Source organism: Bidens hawaiensis, unplaced genomic scaffold (assembly GCF_021521415.1).
Source record: "Bidens hawaiensis isolate Kalapana, Puna unplaced genomic scaffold, B.hawaiensis_p1.1 tig00000458_1, whole genome shotgun sequence".
Classification (NCBI taxonomy): Eukaryota; Viridiplantae; Streptophyta; class Magnoliopsida; order Asterales; family Asteraceae; genus Bidens; species Bidens hawaiensis.
In genome coordinates, this window is record NW_027491030.1 from 4,383,987 (window position 1) to 4,399,234 (window position 15,248).

At 40.0% G+C, this 15,248-nt stretch overlaps 1 protein-coding gene across 1 annotated transcript; it reads right to left on the reverse strand.

The window, feature by feature from the left end:
- Positions 1-4,429: 4,429 nt before the first annotated feature.
- LOC143627220 (acyl carrier protein 2, mitochondrial-like) lies at positions 4,430-12,880 on the reverse strand. The gene is made up of 2 exons (XM_077097097.1): positions 12,584-12,880; positions 4,430-4,835 (listed from the first exon to the last, which is right to left on the reverse strand). Exons 1-2 carry the CDS (start codon positions 12,797-12,799, stop codon positions 4,659-4,661), a joined length of 393 nt encoding a protein of 130 aa, XP_076953212.1. The 5' UTR covers positions 12,800-12,880; the 3' UTR covers positions 4,430-4,658.
- Between the last annotated feature and the right edge of the window lie 2,368 nt (positions 12,881-15,248).

The window sequence follows — 15,248 nt, forward strand, 5'->3', positions numbered from 1 at the left end:
AGAGCGTAGCTGCTCGACCTCAGACATAGGGATTCTCGGACCAGAACAAGGGGATTCGCTCGACCGAAGGGAACGATGCGTAGCGCCATAGGGAGAACCTAGCGTAGCAGAGCCAGTCGCGACCGAGTAGATAGCTCTACACCTCTGCCGAACGAACGAAGAGCTGCCTAAGTACGGTTAAAGAAAGTGAAAATGATAGGTAAACAAAAGATAGAACAAATGCGACAGAAAGCGTCAGAGCTTCGAAAGCCTGAAATTGAGTGTCCTTGAAATGAGCCTGTCGTATCCTTCCCAATCCAAGACGACAAGGCGGTAACAGAACTACGGCAACTCCGGAATGCATCATGCGGTTTGTTTCAAGGGATGGGTTATAATCTAGGAGAACTCATGCGACTATTGGCGTTGGGGAAGCCATGCGTTAGGTAAACCAACCGCACGTTGCAAGCGAAGGAGTGAAAGCTACTCGACTGTAATGTAAGGGGAGGACCTACAACGAGTTGCGGTTGCTTCGCAAGCCTATATTAAGGTCTAGCGTTATCGTCGTTGTGGCGCTTGCCGTAGTGGTTGTTGCTAGTAGTTAGGACCACTACGAGTTGTCGTTACCATAGTAGGTTGTTAGGACCACACCACTCGTCGTTATAGCACCAGTCCTTTTTGTTCGGCGTTAGGGTGCCCCACGAGTCGTCGCTAGCGTCATCGGTTGTTTTGTACACAGATCGGTCACACTACTGGTTGTTTGGAACGCTAAGGCCGAAAGGCAGGCGGTCGGGAACACTAAAGGCGCTAGCCCTAGCAAGAAAACTTCGTTAGCGCAATGGCTTTCGCTCCTTTGCCCTATGCCTTTAGTCTGCTTTGAATGATCATTTATTTAACTCTTCGAAGGTGGGCGAAGTACTTCAAGGGATTAGATGGAAGGAACCTCTGCCAAGAATGGAATGCAGGGATTTGGGGCACCTCCTTATTTAGCTTTCAAGCGGGAGAGGACTTCTATAGAGTCATTTATGTTAACCCCTGCTTTGTGGTACTATCTCAGTCTAAGGCTTTGGGAGCCTGCATTTGTGGGAGCTGAGGCCACATTCACTACCATCGCAGTCTGGGTCCAACTGGGAGGTCTTCCCATTTTTCTTCTATTACATGACCAAGGGGAATCTTCGCGTGGACAAAGAGAGAGAAAAGAGGGCTATAGGTCAACCTTATGGTTATGGATAGCGTAGCGTAAGGACGGGATAGGAAATCAAAATGCTCAATGAAGCGCTCAGGAGACCCTACATCCTTATTGAGCAGGGCTAGTCAGCGCCTTCCCTTAATGAAAGACGTGGTAACCGTCTTTACTTTAAGGATAAGGGAACGTCTCTTTCAAAGCTTTAGTGCGGTTTCAGCGGGTTGTCGTTTCAAGTATGCCGTTTTGGTGGTATGACCTCACCTGACACATTAGCGGATTCACCTCCAGCATCAGTTCCAATCCAAGTGTGCCTTCTGCCTCGACAACACCAGAATGACAAAACAAAGCCATTTCTGGAATCTAGTGTTAGCCAACGATCGCTGGGACGCAGTGCATCAGCCAAACCCTTTTGACGTGAGGTTCCTTTCTTCAAGGCCGATTTGGGGGGTCTTTTTCGATAGTTCACCCGACAAGTGTGTATTCAATCCGCTTCACTCACGTTACAAGCGCTTCCTGAATTACAGCCATCCTTGACAACCGTTTGAGAGTTCTAACATGACGACGGCCTTAAGGGAAGGCCGTAGGTGGCCACGGTAAGCAGCTTGTCCAATTGTGTATGCCTTATAAAAGTTCCATTCGTTGTGACCCGGCACGACGTTAGAGCGAGCTCGCCCCGAAGTACACAAAATACCGGCTGGTACAAAGCAGGTCAGGAAGCTTGACATGACAGAAGTTCGAGTCGAACCAGACTAGCAGATAGTGGGGCGATTGGGAGTGAGGGCAGTGGAAGGGCTTGTAAGGTAGCTGTAAGGGAATGAAAGCGCGTAGTCCCTCGAATCTTCCTCGGTCCACAACTATAGAAGGATCTTGATTTGGCTGTACCCCCACCAGAAAGACGTGTTTTCCATTTTTTAAATAAGGCAAGTAAGCCTCTTTGTCCCTCCCGGTTCGGCAGCAGAAGCATTCTTAGCTCCCGAAGAAGATGAAGCTACCGAGATAGGAATTAGGAGCGGCTGAGAAAGCTCTTGAGAAAGCCAACAATTCTATCCGGATCTTGATTCCGAATATCTTAGGTCGAACATCACAAGCCTTATCACCAGAATTCACAACTCACTCCCGACTGAGAAGAGGCGCCTCCGTCCAACCTCGAGAGTCTTGAATGCTCCTTCCATCCAAGCATGATAGTAGATTTTATGGTCAAAACTCAATCCCGGGATGGTGAATTAGACTCAGCCTATGCTGGACTTATACATCCGTAAATATTCTTAAATAATAGGGCCACGGCCGTGGCGTTGGGCAGAAAGCCGATGATTTCGACGAGACCCTTCCCTTTAACCCGAACAGCCAGATTCATTACAGGTCATCCCCTACGAATCCTTTGACGGACACCGGAGAAGTTAGTTCTTCGCCTATCACATTGGTCGACTTGAACTTCCCTCTAGTCCTAGAATCACTACCTCTTTCTCATCAGAGAAAGTCGTAGGTGAAAGCGGGCCTTTCACCCATACTCATGAAAAAATGGGGGAGCTTACTTATCCATTTCGAGATAGTTGCTACCTATATGTTCTGATTCATTTACTACAAGAAAGCCACTATTCCCTCCAAGCGTAGGTCGAGATTGAAAGGCAAAAAGGAGTGTTCAAGCCGTAGATGGTTCCCGGTTATGCCTGTTTCCTCTCTTCCATTGCTTTACTTCATAATCATAAGGAGACTAGGTTATTCTCATTCCTGCTTCAGTCCATCAATGCAGGCGGTTAGACTCTTGCTATAGATTAGGGCCTCTATCGTGCTATTCTATACATAGGTAGGCGACAAAGACAAGGGATCTCTCTCGCTATATAGATGGTTGCTGCTTGCGAGAAGCGTCTCTTCCCTTTCAAAAAATTGAAAAAAGAAAGAATTTTTCCACTGGTATTCTACGCTCGCTCTCTACTCCCCGAAAGCTCACTCACAATCTATCGCTCACTTAGGGAATCTCCAAAAGAAGAGAATCAACCGAGGAAGCCACTGGTTCCATAATAGAGACCACCAAGGACTTTTCTGGCCAGGAATTCTGGGAAAATGCCAATAGGAAGCAGAGGAGAAAAGACCTGAAGGGGAATGATGCCAAACTAGTCTATCTGGGACGTCAGAATCTAGAGAGATATCTTACAAAATAGATTGAGCCTCTGTGGATAAGCTAGGCAGAACTAAGGTAGAAAAATCAGCAGATTGAATAACTTCTCTAAAAGGAGTATTAAGATCCACATTCTGCACAGAAAAAGCACCAGCACCCCGGTTAGCCATGCTCAAGCTGATGTTACCAGCACCTACCACCCAATGAGAGTTGCCCAGAATGGTACTAACATGAGGGAAAACATTCCTCCAAACATGAGAGCTTAAATCAGAAAGAAATAGGCTTAGACACCACATCCAATGGATGACCCTATTTAGATCTCATAAACTTGCCCCAGATAAACTGACTAACAACATAAGCCCCCGCAAGTTTGGCATGCAAATTTCCTGTCTAATTACCAACCCACCCTCCTTCATGGATTGACAAATGCTGTCCCAAGCAATCCAGTGGTGCCTGTGCTCACCATTGGAATCCCATAATCAATTAGCCATAACACTTTTCATCTTAGAAATCCCGGTCTTAAGGGGAGACCACACTGCCAAGGTATGTATAGGAATAGGGGAAAGGACTGATTTTAAGAGAGTGAGCTTACCACCAAAAGAGAGAAACCTGGCCTTCCATCCGTTATTTTTCTGATATTCATTTCTAAATCATTCAAATATGATGTTTTTCTTCTGCCTTTGAAGATAGGGGCATCAACACAATAGGAGACTCTTGAACTGAAAACCAGTCCAATGATGAATTAAAGCGATATTTTTGTTTTTTGAAGAGCAGAGAAAGCGAACTTCTTTTGAATCAAATCAAAGCATATAAGAAGTTGGAGAACACCTTTTGGATTTTTTAGAATTTGAAAGGCAACTAGTGCTCTTTGAGGAGAAGGGCTTGGGCTTGTTGTCGGGGTTTTCCTTCTTAGTAACGGTCTTACTCTATAAAACTTTTTGAATAAGCTATTAAGGTTAGGAATCGACAAAGAGGTTCTGAAAGTGAATCAGATCTGGGCTGTTCGGGGGAGTTGTGCAAGAGGGAGCTGCTGCCCTAGTCGAAAGTAACCAATAATTAATAATCTGCTGCTAAAGCTACCGAAAGCACGAATAGAATATTAGACTTTACACCACAACGCCAATAAAATGAATACTTATTTAAGCAAAAACCATCAGCAAACTAATCACTTCGAGTAATACACGAGTAATTTCCAAATACCAGGAATTATGCAAAACATGAAGCAACACATTAAAAGCTCATAAACGGTATGCAAGTTTAGACTTTTTGAGTACCGAATAACAAGAAAAAAATAGAAATATTTAAGAGGAAATAGTCTCATGATGCAAACACTTTGCATTTTTTTAAATTAAGAGAGCAAAATAGTTGACGCCATACTGCTTATTTTGCCTGAGGATGAGACGCAATGAGATCAACGGCATGCTCAATGCAGCTAATTTTGTCGGCTTCATTGTCTGGAATCTCAAAACCGAACTCTTCTTCAAGAGCCATCACGATTTCAACTGTATCTAAACTGTCTAACCCGAGATCGTTTTGGAAGTGTGCAGTAGGTGTGACCTGCATGATATGAGGGATATATTTTCAAATAACATAATAAAATATCATAACAAAAATTGGGTGCCAAAATGGGCAGGTTAGGCAGCCTGGATAACGGGTCGGGCAAAAAGGGAATTTTGGTGCAAAAAGGGTCAGGTAGTTTATAAGTCCTTAGTAATGGGCTACTAGCCTACTATCAATTTACAACCAGTGATTTAACTTTTTAAGTTGATGTAGATGTCATTAGGTCAGTCTACAATTTTGGGTTTGGTTGTCATAAATGGTATCACTAGCGGGACGCCGGGACCTACGAGGTGTAGTGAGCTGACTCGTGTATCTTACACGTAAGCTTAACAAAGATGTTAGAAATTAAAGCAGTGGAGCGTTGAATTTACAAATTACTAAATTACCATACGTTTTAACTTGTAGAATGTTGAATTGATACTGTGACACGTGTTACTCTCTATGTGACCAAATTATGAGACGACATAACGATAATGTTGTGCCAGCACAATCTGAAAATTAATCCTTTTTTCGGTGTATATAGAAGTCATATGTGTGTGTTTGTTGTGTGATTTCCTATTCTTTACGCATGTCCATGTTTGATTTCACTTGGCTTTTTTCTGTTTTGGTTGTATGAGTGTTTTGTTCATTTCTTGAGGTCCTTGTTTAGTTGAAATTGCATACCTTTTAGATTTATTTTGTGTAACTTGTGCTTTGCACGTTATTCTAAAATCCTTGATTTTTAATATCACTTCTCAATACAGAATTCTTTAGAAAGAGTGTGCATTTCTTCAAGTAACCGAAAACGCAATTCTGACTTTATATTACAAATAGATATGCATCGGTTAGCTTAATCTATACTCAAACTAGTTATTAGCACAATACATAAGAGTACACATAAATGCATTATCAAACCTTTTATATTAGTATGTGAATAGTATATCCGTGGGTTTAATCTGGGCAAACGATCCGCCAAATGTTGAGATTAGAAGGTTGATAAGAATCAGTGTTTTCATTTTCTTTTGCATAGTTGATATGCTTCTATGTACACTTATGTAAAGCTTTAAGTTTTTGAAACTGATTGTGCAAACTAAATTGAGTATTGAATGTGCAAACTGATTTGAGTATTGACCATGCTAACCAATACGTATCTACTTGTAACATGTATAGAATAAAGTCAAACTCGCCTTTTCGATTACTTGAAGTGCACACTCTTTAAAAGACTGTGTAATAAAAATTGAAAATAAGGTTTTTGAGATACATGCAAAGCATAGATCATACAAAATCTACTAAATACCATACAATTGTAACTGTAAAACAACCCAAGAAAAATGAAAAGCACTAAAACAGCCAAAGCAAAACAACCAAGTGAACTACAATAGGAACAAATATAGATAATAGATAAACACAAAACATACACACACGCATGGCCCTTATAAATACCCAAAAAAGGATGAATTTTTAGCTGACTATAGGCGCTAATGATTGTAGAAAAACACATTATGGTTACAAGTCACTTTAGCTAGCTAAAACAGAGAATGTATATTTCATGTTACATATAAATTTTAAACATCATTTTTCACTTTTCATTAATGTTTGTATAAGCTAGAATCTTTATATTAAAGTAATAACTAACTATATTAACACCTTTATAAACCATATTCATAAATTAATGCTTTCTAAGAATCTTATCTAAAGTGAAAGACCGCATAGCTGGCTGATCCACTTCATTTCTTACATGCTTTTCATTCTAAAACTAATTCCAATTCATAAAAAATAGAAAGTTAAAAACCCTAATTAGGAATTTCTCAAAATTAAGAAGCATTCATTCAGTCGAAAACCAGAGGTGCAAGCAAGTCGAGCAGCTCGCGAACTACTCGAGCTAAGATCGATAAAAAGCTCAAAACAGGCCGAGCTTTTCGAGCCCGAGCCTCAAATAAAGCTCGTGCGTTATCGAGCTTGAGCTCGACCCTTGTGTATTTTTAAGTTTTACCTTTTTGGACTTCTATGTATTAATTTCACATTGCACAGCCAAGCTCGAGTATAACTCTGGCTCGTTTAAGATACCACGCGAGCTCGAGCTGAGCTTAGGCCCGTTTAAGATTTTTCTCAAAAATATATAATCAGAATTAAAAACATATAAAAACTAAACAAATAATGCACAAGCCGACCCGAGCTCGTGCTTGAAAAAACAACTCATGAGCCAAGCTCAAGCTCTCGTAAGTCAAAACGAGCCGAGTGTTAGGTTCGGAGTCACACACAAACACGAATACAATAGTAAAACCGAAAGAATAAACGAAAGAGACACAAGGATTTAAGTGGTTCGGTCACGGTGTATGACCTATGTCCACTGTCGATAACTAGGGTTTTCTTATTATTGAGTGATACCAACTTACAAGTACAGGAGGGAATATATAGACTAGACAATTAGGGTTTAACCCTTTAACTAAACTGGGCCTGATTAGAGCTTTTGGGCTTGGCCAAAACTCAAACAGCTTAATCTCCTAATTCTGTCTATTCGTCTAAACCGGACCCGACCCATGATGGATCGGAGACCACAACATAACAATCTCCCACTTGGGCTTCGAGACATCTTCTCTAAACCACCACTTGGATGCGTCAAACATTTCAACCTGCTCCCATTTGGAGACGTAAAATGTCTTCACCTGCAATTGCCTTGTACATGTAAAATAAAACCCATCTGGTTTTGCACCTCCTAGTTACCCTTTGCCTTCTCAACATTATTCCTGAAGGCCTGCTGAAGCTCTGCACAGCTTCAGCTTATCCAGTATCACCGGCTTGGTGAACATATCTGCTGGATTCTTAGCACCTGAGATATTTTTCAAACTGAAAACACCATCACTGATCAAATCTCTGACAAAGTGATATCTCCTCCCGATGTGCTTAGTCTTCGAATGATAGACTGGATTCTTCGCAAGTTTCACTGCACTCTCATTGTCACAATATAAGAAGAACTCTGCCTGTTTCTTTCCCAACTCTTCAAGAAAAGTTCTCAACCATACTAATTCTTTACTTGCTTCGGCTGCTGCCATATATTCTGCCTCAGTGGTTGATAAAGCAACACTTTTCTGAAGTCTGGACATCCAACATACTGTTGTTCCCCCAACTGTGAAAACATAACCAGTAGTGCTTTTAAACGTCTTCTTACATCCACCCAGATCAGCATCTGAATAACCCCTGAGAATTGTATCATTCCCCTTAAAACATAACCCCAAACTGGAAGTACCCTTTAAGTATCTGAGTAACCATTTCACCGCTTCCCAATGTTCCTTTCCCGGATCCGACATAAAACGACTAACTACCCCGACAGCATGAGCAATGTCTGGCCGTGTACAAACCATGGCGTACATGAGACTGCCAACAGCAGATCCATACGGAACTTTAGCCATCTCTGATCTTTCTTCCTCTGTTCTGGGAGACTGGTCTTTGGTAAGTTTGAAATGACTTCCCAAAGGTGTGTTTCTCGGTTTAGTCTTCTCATCATTCATCCTGAATCTTTCTAACACTTTCCCTATGTATTTCTCTTGGGATAGTGTTATGGAGCCATCTTTCTTTCTGGATATACTCATCCCCAAAATCTGTTTGGCTGGACCAAGATCTTTCATCTCAAATTCATCAGACAACTGTTTCTTCAACTTGCGAATCTCCTTCATATCAGATCCTGCAATTAACATATCATCTACATAAAGAAGTAGAATGATATATGAGCCTTTAAACTTCTTTAAGTAGCAGCAATGGTCGGCCTCGCATTTCTTGTACCCAGTTCTCACCATAAAATCATCAAACTTTAGGTACCATTGCCTAGGTGCCTGCTTCAGACCATACAAGCTTTTCTTCAATTTGCAGACCCATTTTTCTTTCCCGGCAACCTGAAATCCCTCAGGTTGTGCCATATAGATCTCCTCGTCAAGATCACCATGTAAAAATGCTGTCTTAACATCTAATTGCTCTAGATGTAAATTTTCTGCAGCAACAATACTTAAGATCAATCTGATGGTGGTCATCTTCACAACTGGAGAGAATATTTCATTATAATCAATTCCCTTCTTTTGCTGGAAACCCTTGACCACTAAACGAGCTTTGTATCGTTTAGACCCATCATGTTCTTCCTTGACTCTATAGACCCATTTATTCTGTAGAACTCTTTTATCTGGTGGAAACTTGGTTAAAACCCATGTCTGGTTTTTACTCAAAGAGTTCATCTCCTCCTTCATAGCATGCTCCCACTGGAGCGAATCTTTCAACTTAAGTGCTTCATAATAACTCTCTGGCTCACCATTTTCAGTTAAAAGGAGATAATTAACTGAAGGTTTGTAACGTACCGGCTGTTTAGAAACTCTGGTGGACCTCCTAACCCAGTGCTGAGGCAGGTCAGGTTCTTGTGGAGACTGTTCATCCTCAGACTCTGAACTCCCACTGTCAGAGACTCCCTCTGACTCTTCATTTCCACCAATATCATCATCTTCAAATTCAGGAACTGTGGTTTCTTCAGTTTCTGTCTCAGGTTCGGTAGCTGACTCAACTGTCTTTTTCTGAGCATCAATTTAATATTCAACTTGCTCTTTCTGAACCCTTGATTTTGAAGTGTTTCTATCTTTGTATAACTCAGCCTCATTAAAAGTTGCATGCTTGCTTCTGACTACTTTTCTGCTTTCTAAATCCCAAAGCCTGTAGCCCATTTCGTTTGACCCATATCCAATGAAAACATATTTTTTAGCTTTAGCATCAAGCTTGTCATTTTTCACTAGATCATAAGCGCTACACCCAAAGACTTTCAAATGCTTATAATCTGCAGCTTTACCTTCCCACTCTTCTTCTGGTGTCTTGAAACCCAACGGTACTGACAATCCCCAGTTAATTAAATAAGCTGCAGTGTTAACTGCATCTGCCCAGAACGTCTTTGGAAGCCCGGCATTAAGTCTCATACTTCTTGCCCTTTCATTTAACGTCCTGTTCATTCGTTCTGCCACTCCATTTTGTTGAGGAGTGCCAGGGACTGTAAAGATCATCCGAATACCGTACTCTTCACAATAATCACGGAATTCTTTGCTAACGTATTCACCACCGTTATCCGACTTCAAGCATTTCACCTTCAAATCAGTTTCCAATTCAACAGCAGTTTTCCATTTCTTAAAAGTATCAAAAACATCAGATTTATTTTTAAGAAAGTAAACCCATACCTTGCGTGTCGAATCATCAATGAAGGTGACATAATAGTGCGATCCTCCCAAAGAAGAGACTGAAGTTGATCCATAGACATCAGAGTGAATAAGCTCCAATTTCTGAGCTTTCGGTTGTTTTCCGGTCTTCACAAAAGATACTTTCTTCTTTTTACCGAAAACACATGGTTCACAAAATTCAGATTCAACCTTCTTCAGTTCTGGAATTTTTCCTCTAGCAACGAGCATTTTCATCCCTTTTTCACTCATGTGGCCGAGTCGTTGGTGCCACAAACTAGACTGACTCGGTCCACTGGTCACTGCATTTACCCCATCAGCTGGAATTTCAACCATGTATAAAGTGCCTATCTTTTTACCTCTGGCGATCACAAGATTCCCTTTCACAACTTTCCATTTACCCCCACCAAACATAACATCATATCCTTGGTCATCTAACTGCCCAACAGAAATTAGCTTTCTTCTAAGGCTAGGAACGACCCGAACATCCTTTAGAGTCCATGAGGTGCCCAATGAAGTTTTTAGTTCAATATCCCCCATCCCCGTGATATCAACAGCATGATTATTAGCCAAACGAACTTTACCAAAATTACCTGTTCGGAGATTCTTCATCTTCTTCGTGCTATAAGTGGCATGAAAAGATGCACCAAAATCCATAATCCATGAATCTGTTGATTCTTCAACACAGCAGATAAGAGTCTCTTCTGAACCTTCTGAATCATCTGAACCGGTGGCCAGATTAACTTCCTTCTTAGATTCTTTCTTTTCTTTTGAAATTGAGGGGTTAGGGCATTGGTTTCTGAAATGCCCCATTTCTTTGCAATTCCAACACTCAATGTCTTTTCTGGGCTTTGACTGACTTCTTCTTCTAGACTTTGACCTACCCCTGCCATTACCTTTCTCTCTTCTCCTACCTCTCCCTTCGGTGCTCAATATAGAACTAGATGTCTCACCAGAATTCCTTCTTCTTATGTCCTCCCCTAAAATCAAATCCCGGACTCCTTCAAAAGTAAGCTTAGTATTCCCAGAAGAACTACTAACTGCAGTAACAGTCCCTGACCAACTTTCGGGTAACGAGGATAACAAGAGTAACGCTTGACTTCATCATCAAACTTGATATCAACAGAAGACAAAAGAGAAATAATAGTGTTGAAGTCATTAACATGAGAGGTAACAGATGCCCCTTCCTTCATTCTGGTGTTAACTAGCTGTCTAATCAGAAATACCTTGTTTGATGCAGAAGGCTTTTCATACATATTTGACAAGGCTTTCATAAGACCATACGTGGTAGTTTCATTTACAATATTGAATGCCACATTCTTAGCTAGTGAGAGTCAAATAACAGCTATGGCTTTTCTGTCAAGTACCTTCCACTCATCATCTTTCATACTTTCCAGTTTCCTCTCTTCTAGTGCTTCCATTAAGTCTTTCTGACATAGCAAATCCTCAATTTGCATTTTCCACCATCCAAAATCCTGACCATCAAACTTCTCAATCTTGATCTTTCCGTCCTCAGCCATTATCCAAACTGAGTTTTGATTACAGCAAACAACCAAACTACCCAAGGAATAAAAGGACTGGAAACTGATCAGAAAAAACGAACCAGCAGCTGCGGAACCCTAATCAGCGGCGGCGGAACTGTAGCAGCGGCGGCGTACTGTAGCGGCGGCGCGGTACTGTAGCGGCGGCGGCGGTACTGTAGCAGCGGCAGCGGAGCAGCGGCGGCGGAACTGTGTGTATAATCGAGAACCAGGCTCTGATGCCAATTGTTAGGTTCGGAGTCACACACAAACACGAATACAATAGTAAAACCGAAAGAATAAACGAAAGAGACACAAAGATTTAAGTGGTTCGGTCACGGTGTATGACCTACGTCCACTGTCGATAACTAGGGTTTTCTTATTATTGAGTGATACCAACTTACAAGTACAGGAGGGAATATATAGACTAGACAATTAGGGTTTAACCCTTTAACTAAACTGGGCCTGATTAGAGCTTTTGGGCTTGGCCAAAACTCAAACAGCTTAATCTCCTAATTTTGTCTATTCGTCTAAACCGGACCCGACCCATGATGGATCGGAGAACACAACATAACACCGAGCTCAGGTTCAGTTTGGCTCGTTTACACCCCTAAGTTTCACCTCTTTTAAACTTCTATTTACTAATTTCACACTGAAGAGCCGAGCCGTGGCTCATTTAAGTTAAATATATATATATATATATATAACAATAACTAACAACGTATCTAAACTAATTAAATAAAACACGAGGCGAGCTTGAGTTTGAAAAAACAACTCACGAGCATATCTCGAGCTCTAAAATAGGAGCTCAAAACGAGCCGAGCTCGAGCTCTCGCAAGTCATAACGAATCGAGCTCTAGCTCGATCTTGGCTAGTTAACACCTAAATCTAGGGCTAAGAACATGCATTCATAAACTCTCAAATACACCACTATCCTAATCCAATAATCCCTCACAAATATCAATAATAAACTTATAAACCCTAATTTTCATATTTCTCCAATACACAAACATCCATTTGAAATTAGTCAATTACTATATATATTTACCTTAGACGGATCAACTTTCTGGAAATTTTTAACACAATTAACCACTCGATCAGTGACTTCCGACTTATCTAGAAACGATCCACGAACCTCCTCGGAGAAATGACGCCGGAAGAGGTTAATTAGTCCTCCGCCGATTAGCCTAGGGTTTTGACCGGATGGATAAACCGGTGTTACGTTCACGCGTAAGTACTTGAGGAGTGTGTTTCGAGCCGCCATTGATGATGAAATGAATATGAATCTGTGTGTTGTTGTTGTTGTTGCTTGGTGTGGCTGGTTAGGGGTTTACGTTATACCGAATGGGTTTGAGGATGATTGTGTTATATGATTTGGCCCTAGCTTTTGTTCACGGTCTCACTATTGAGTATTGACTGTGAAGAAAAACTCAGCACTTGAACCGGACTCCAAAATTAAACCAGGAACTGCTTTTTTTACACGAGCGTTTTTACTACCCGAATCCAATCTTACTCGTAGGTCGTATGAAACGGATAGGGTATGTATATCGGTGCCAAAACCCGTACACGAAACCGGACCCGATTTGTACCCGGTAATACCTGGAAAATGGGAACCGAGTTTTTAAAATACCCAATATATACCCGTAATTACTTGAAAAATACCTGAAGAATACCTTCAAAAGGTGTGGCCCCTTGAAAATTCGATCTATCCTAGAAAACCCGAATATAGGGTTTTTTTTCCAATATTCAGAAATATGGTATTAAAATACCTGGTTTTAGAATATTCGGTTCTATATCCAACCTGAAGTCAGTGCATAGCGTATAGTTTTTAGAGACAATGCCTATACCCAACCTACCCAGGTATTGTCAATACCCGGTTTTTCACCCGGTTCCAAGTTAGAAAAACCTGATTTGTACACCTCTACCATGTGTTGATTTGACCTACAACATACTTTGTGTTGCGCTTAAGCGTTAAATCGGATAAAGAACAAACCTTATAATGTTGAATCGTGGACGAGTGTCTTAGACATGAAATAACAAAATTTAGGCCAAGGTGTAATGGTAAAAGCTCAATAAGAAGGAAAATTTTAAAACAAAAGTTTAAAGACATGTTCGTATGTGTTTAAATGACCTATACATTATTACATGCAATTATATTCTAAAAGAGACACAAATCAAAACATAGATAATAACTAGTATTAACACCACCCATGTTACGGCGGGGTGTAAAACCATGTATTTACATATCCACTCAACTCGAAAGCATGAAGTTGCCACCATTACCACCACTGCATTCGGTCACCTTCCCATCACCATCACCATCACCATCAGCGAGTAACTTTCATTAACCATTAAGAAAACCGAACAAAAAAGTAGACGTAAAAAAAGTTGCAGCACACACGCTCATTTGCGTCGTAAAATTAGACCGAAGCATAATATATAGAAAAAAAATAACCAAGTCAACTTAACATCTGCGTGTTGTGACGGGACCCTTAAACGGCAAAAATTGGCATAAAAACGATGAAACACACACGCGTTGCAACGTGTTAACTCGTTAAATTTAGACCGAAATGTTAACAAAAAATTGTAAAAGATGAAAAGTATATGAGACCAAAGTTAAAAGTGAAAAATGTTAAGGTTTAAAACTAAAAAATGTGACATATTTATAAACTGAAAAATGTTACCAAAAGTATAAGACCAAAAAAATAAAAAAACATCATAACAAAGAGGGTACAACAATACAAGCATGAAAAACAAATTTGAAAATACAATGCTCCCACTTTTACTATTATATAAATAAATGTGTTGTAACTATATACTTGAAATTTTATATATGATTATATTCTAGAAGTTAGAAAAAAAATACGTTTAAAGTTAATTATAAAAATAAATTAATAAATAGTTATAATATAATGTGTTTACTTAATGTTGATATCATTTGCTATTGGTGGGATATACTGAGTACGATGATGATGATGATGATGATGATGATGACTTAACGTTGATATCATAGGTTGGATCAAATTATTCTACAAATGGTTATAAAAATGAGAAGTGTGAGAAGCCATAAATAATTGACATGTGTCAAGTATGGACTAAAAGGAAAAGGGTATGAAGGTAATTGTACACATTTTCTCTCTCCACATGCAAGGCACATGTTAATACCCCCATCATTTTAGAACGTCTATAACTTTTTCGTATGATATTTTTTAAAAAAAAATCATCATAATAACAAGCGTTTTTTATCTTTAATATGAGTATGATTTTGTTATATAAAATTTAAAACAAAAATTACGTCATTGTGTCTTTTCGCACACCATTGTGTCTTTTCGCTTATCATTGTGTATTTTCGCACACCATTGTGTCTTTTTTCGTCATTGTGTCTTTTCGCACACCATTGTGTCTTTTCGCACATTATTGTGTCTTTTCGCTTATCATTGTGTCTTTTTTCATCACTGTGTCTTTTCGCACACCATTGTGTCTTTTCGCTTATCATTGTGTCTTTTTTCGTCATTGTGTCTTTTCGCACACTATTGTGTCTTTTGCACACCATTGTGTCTTTTTTCGTCATTGTGTCTTTTCGCACACCATTATGTCTTTTCGTTTATCATTGTGTCTTTTTTCACACTATTTTGTCTTTTCGCTTATCATTGTGTCTTTATTCGTCATTGTGTTTTTTTTCACACCATTTTGTCTTTTCGTTTATCATTGTG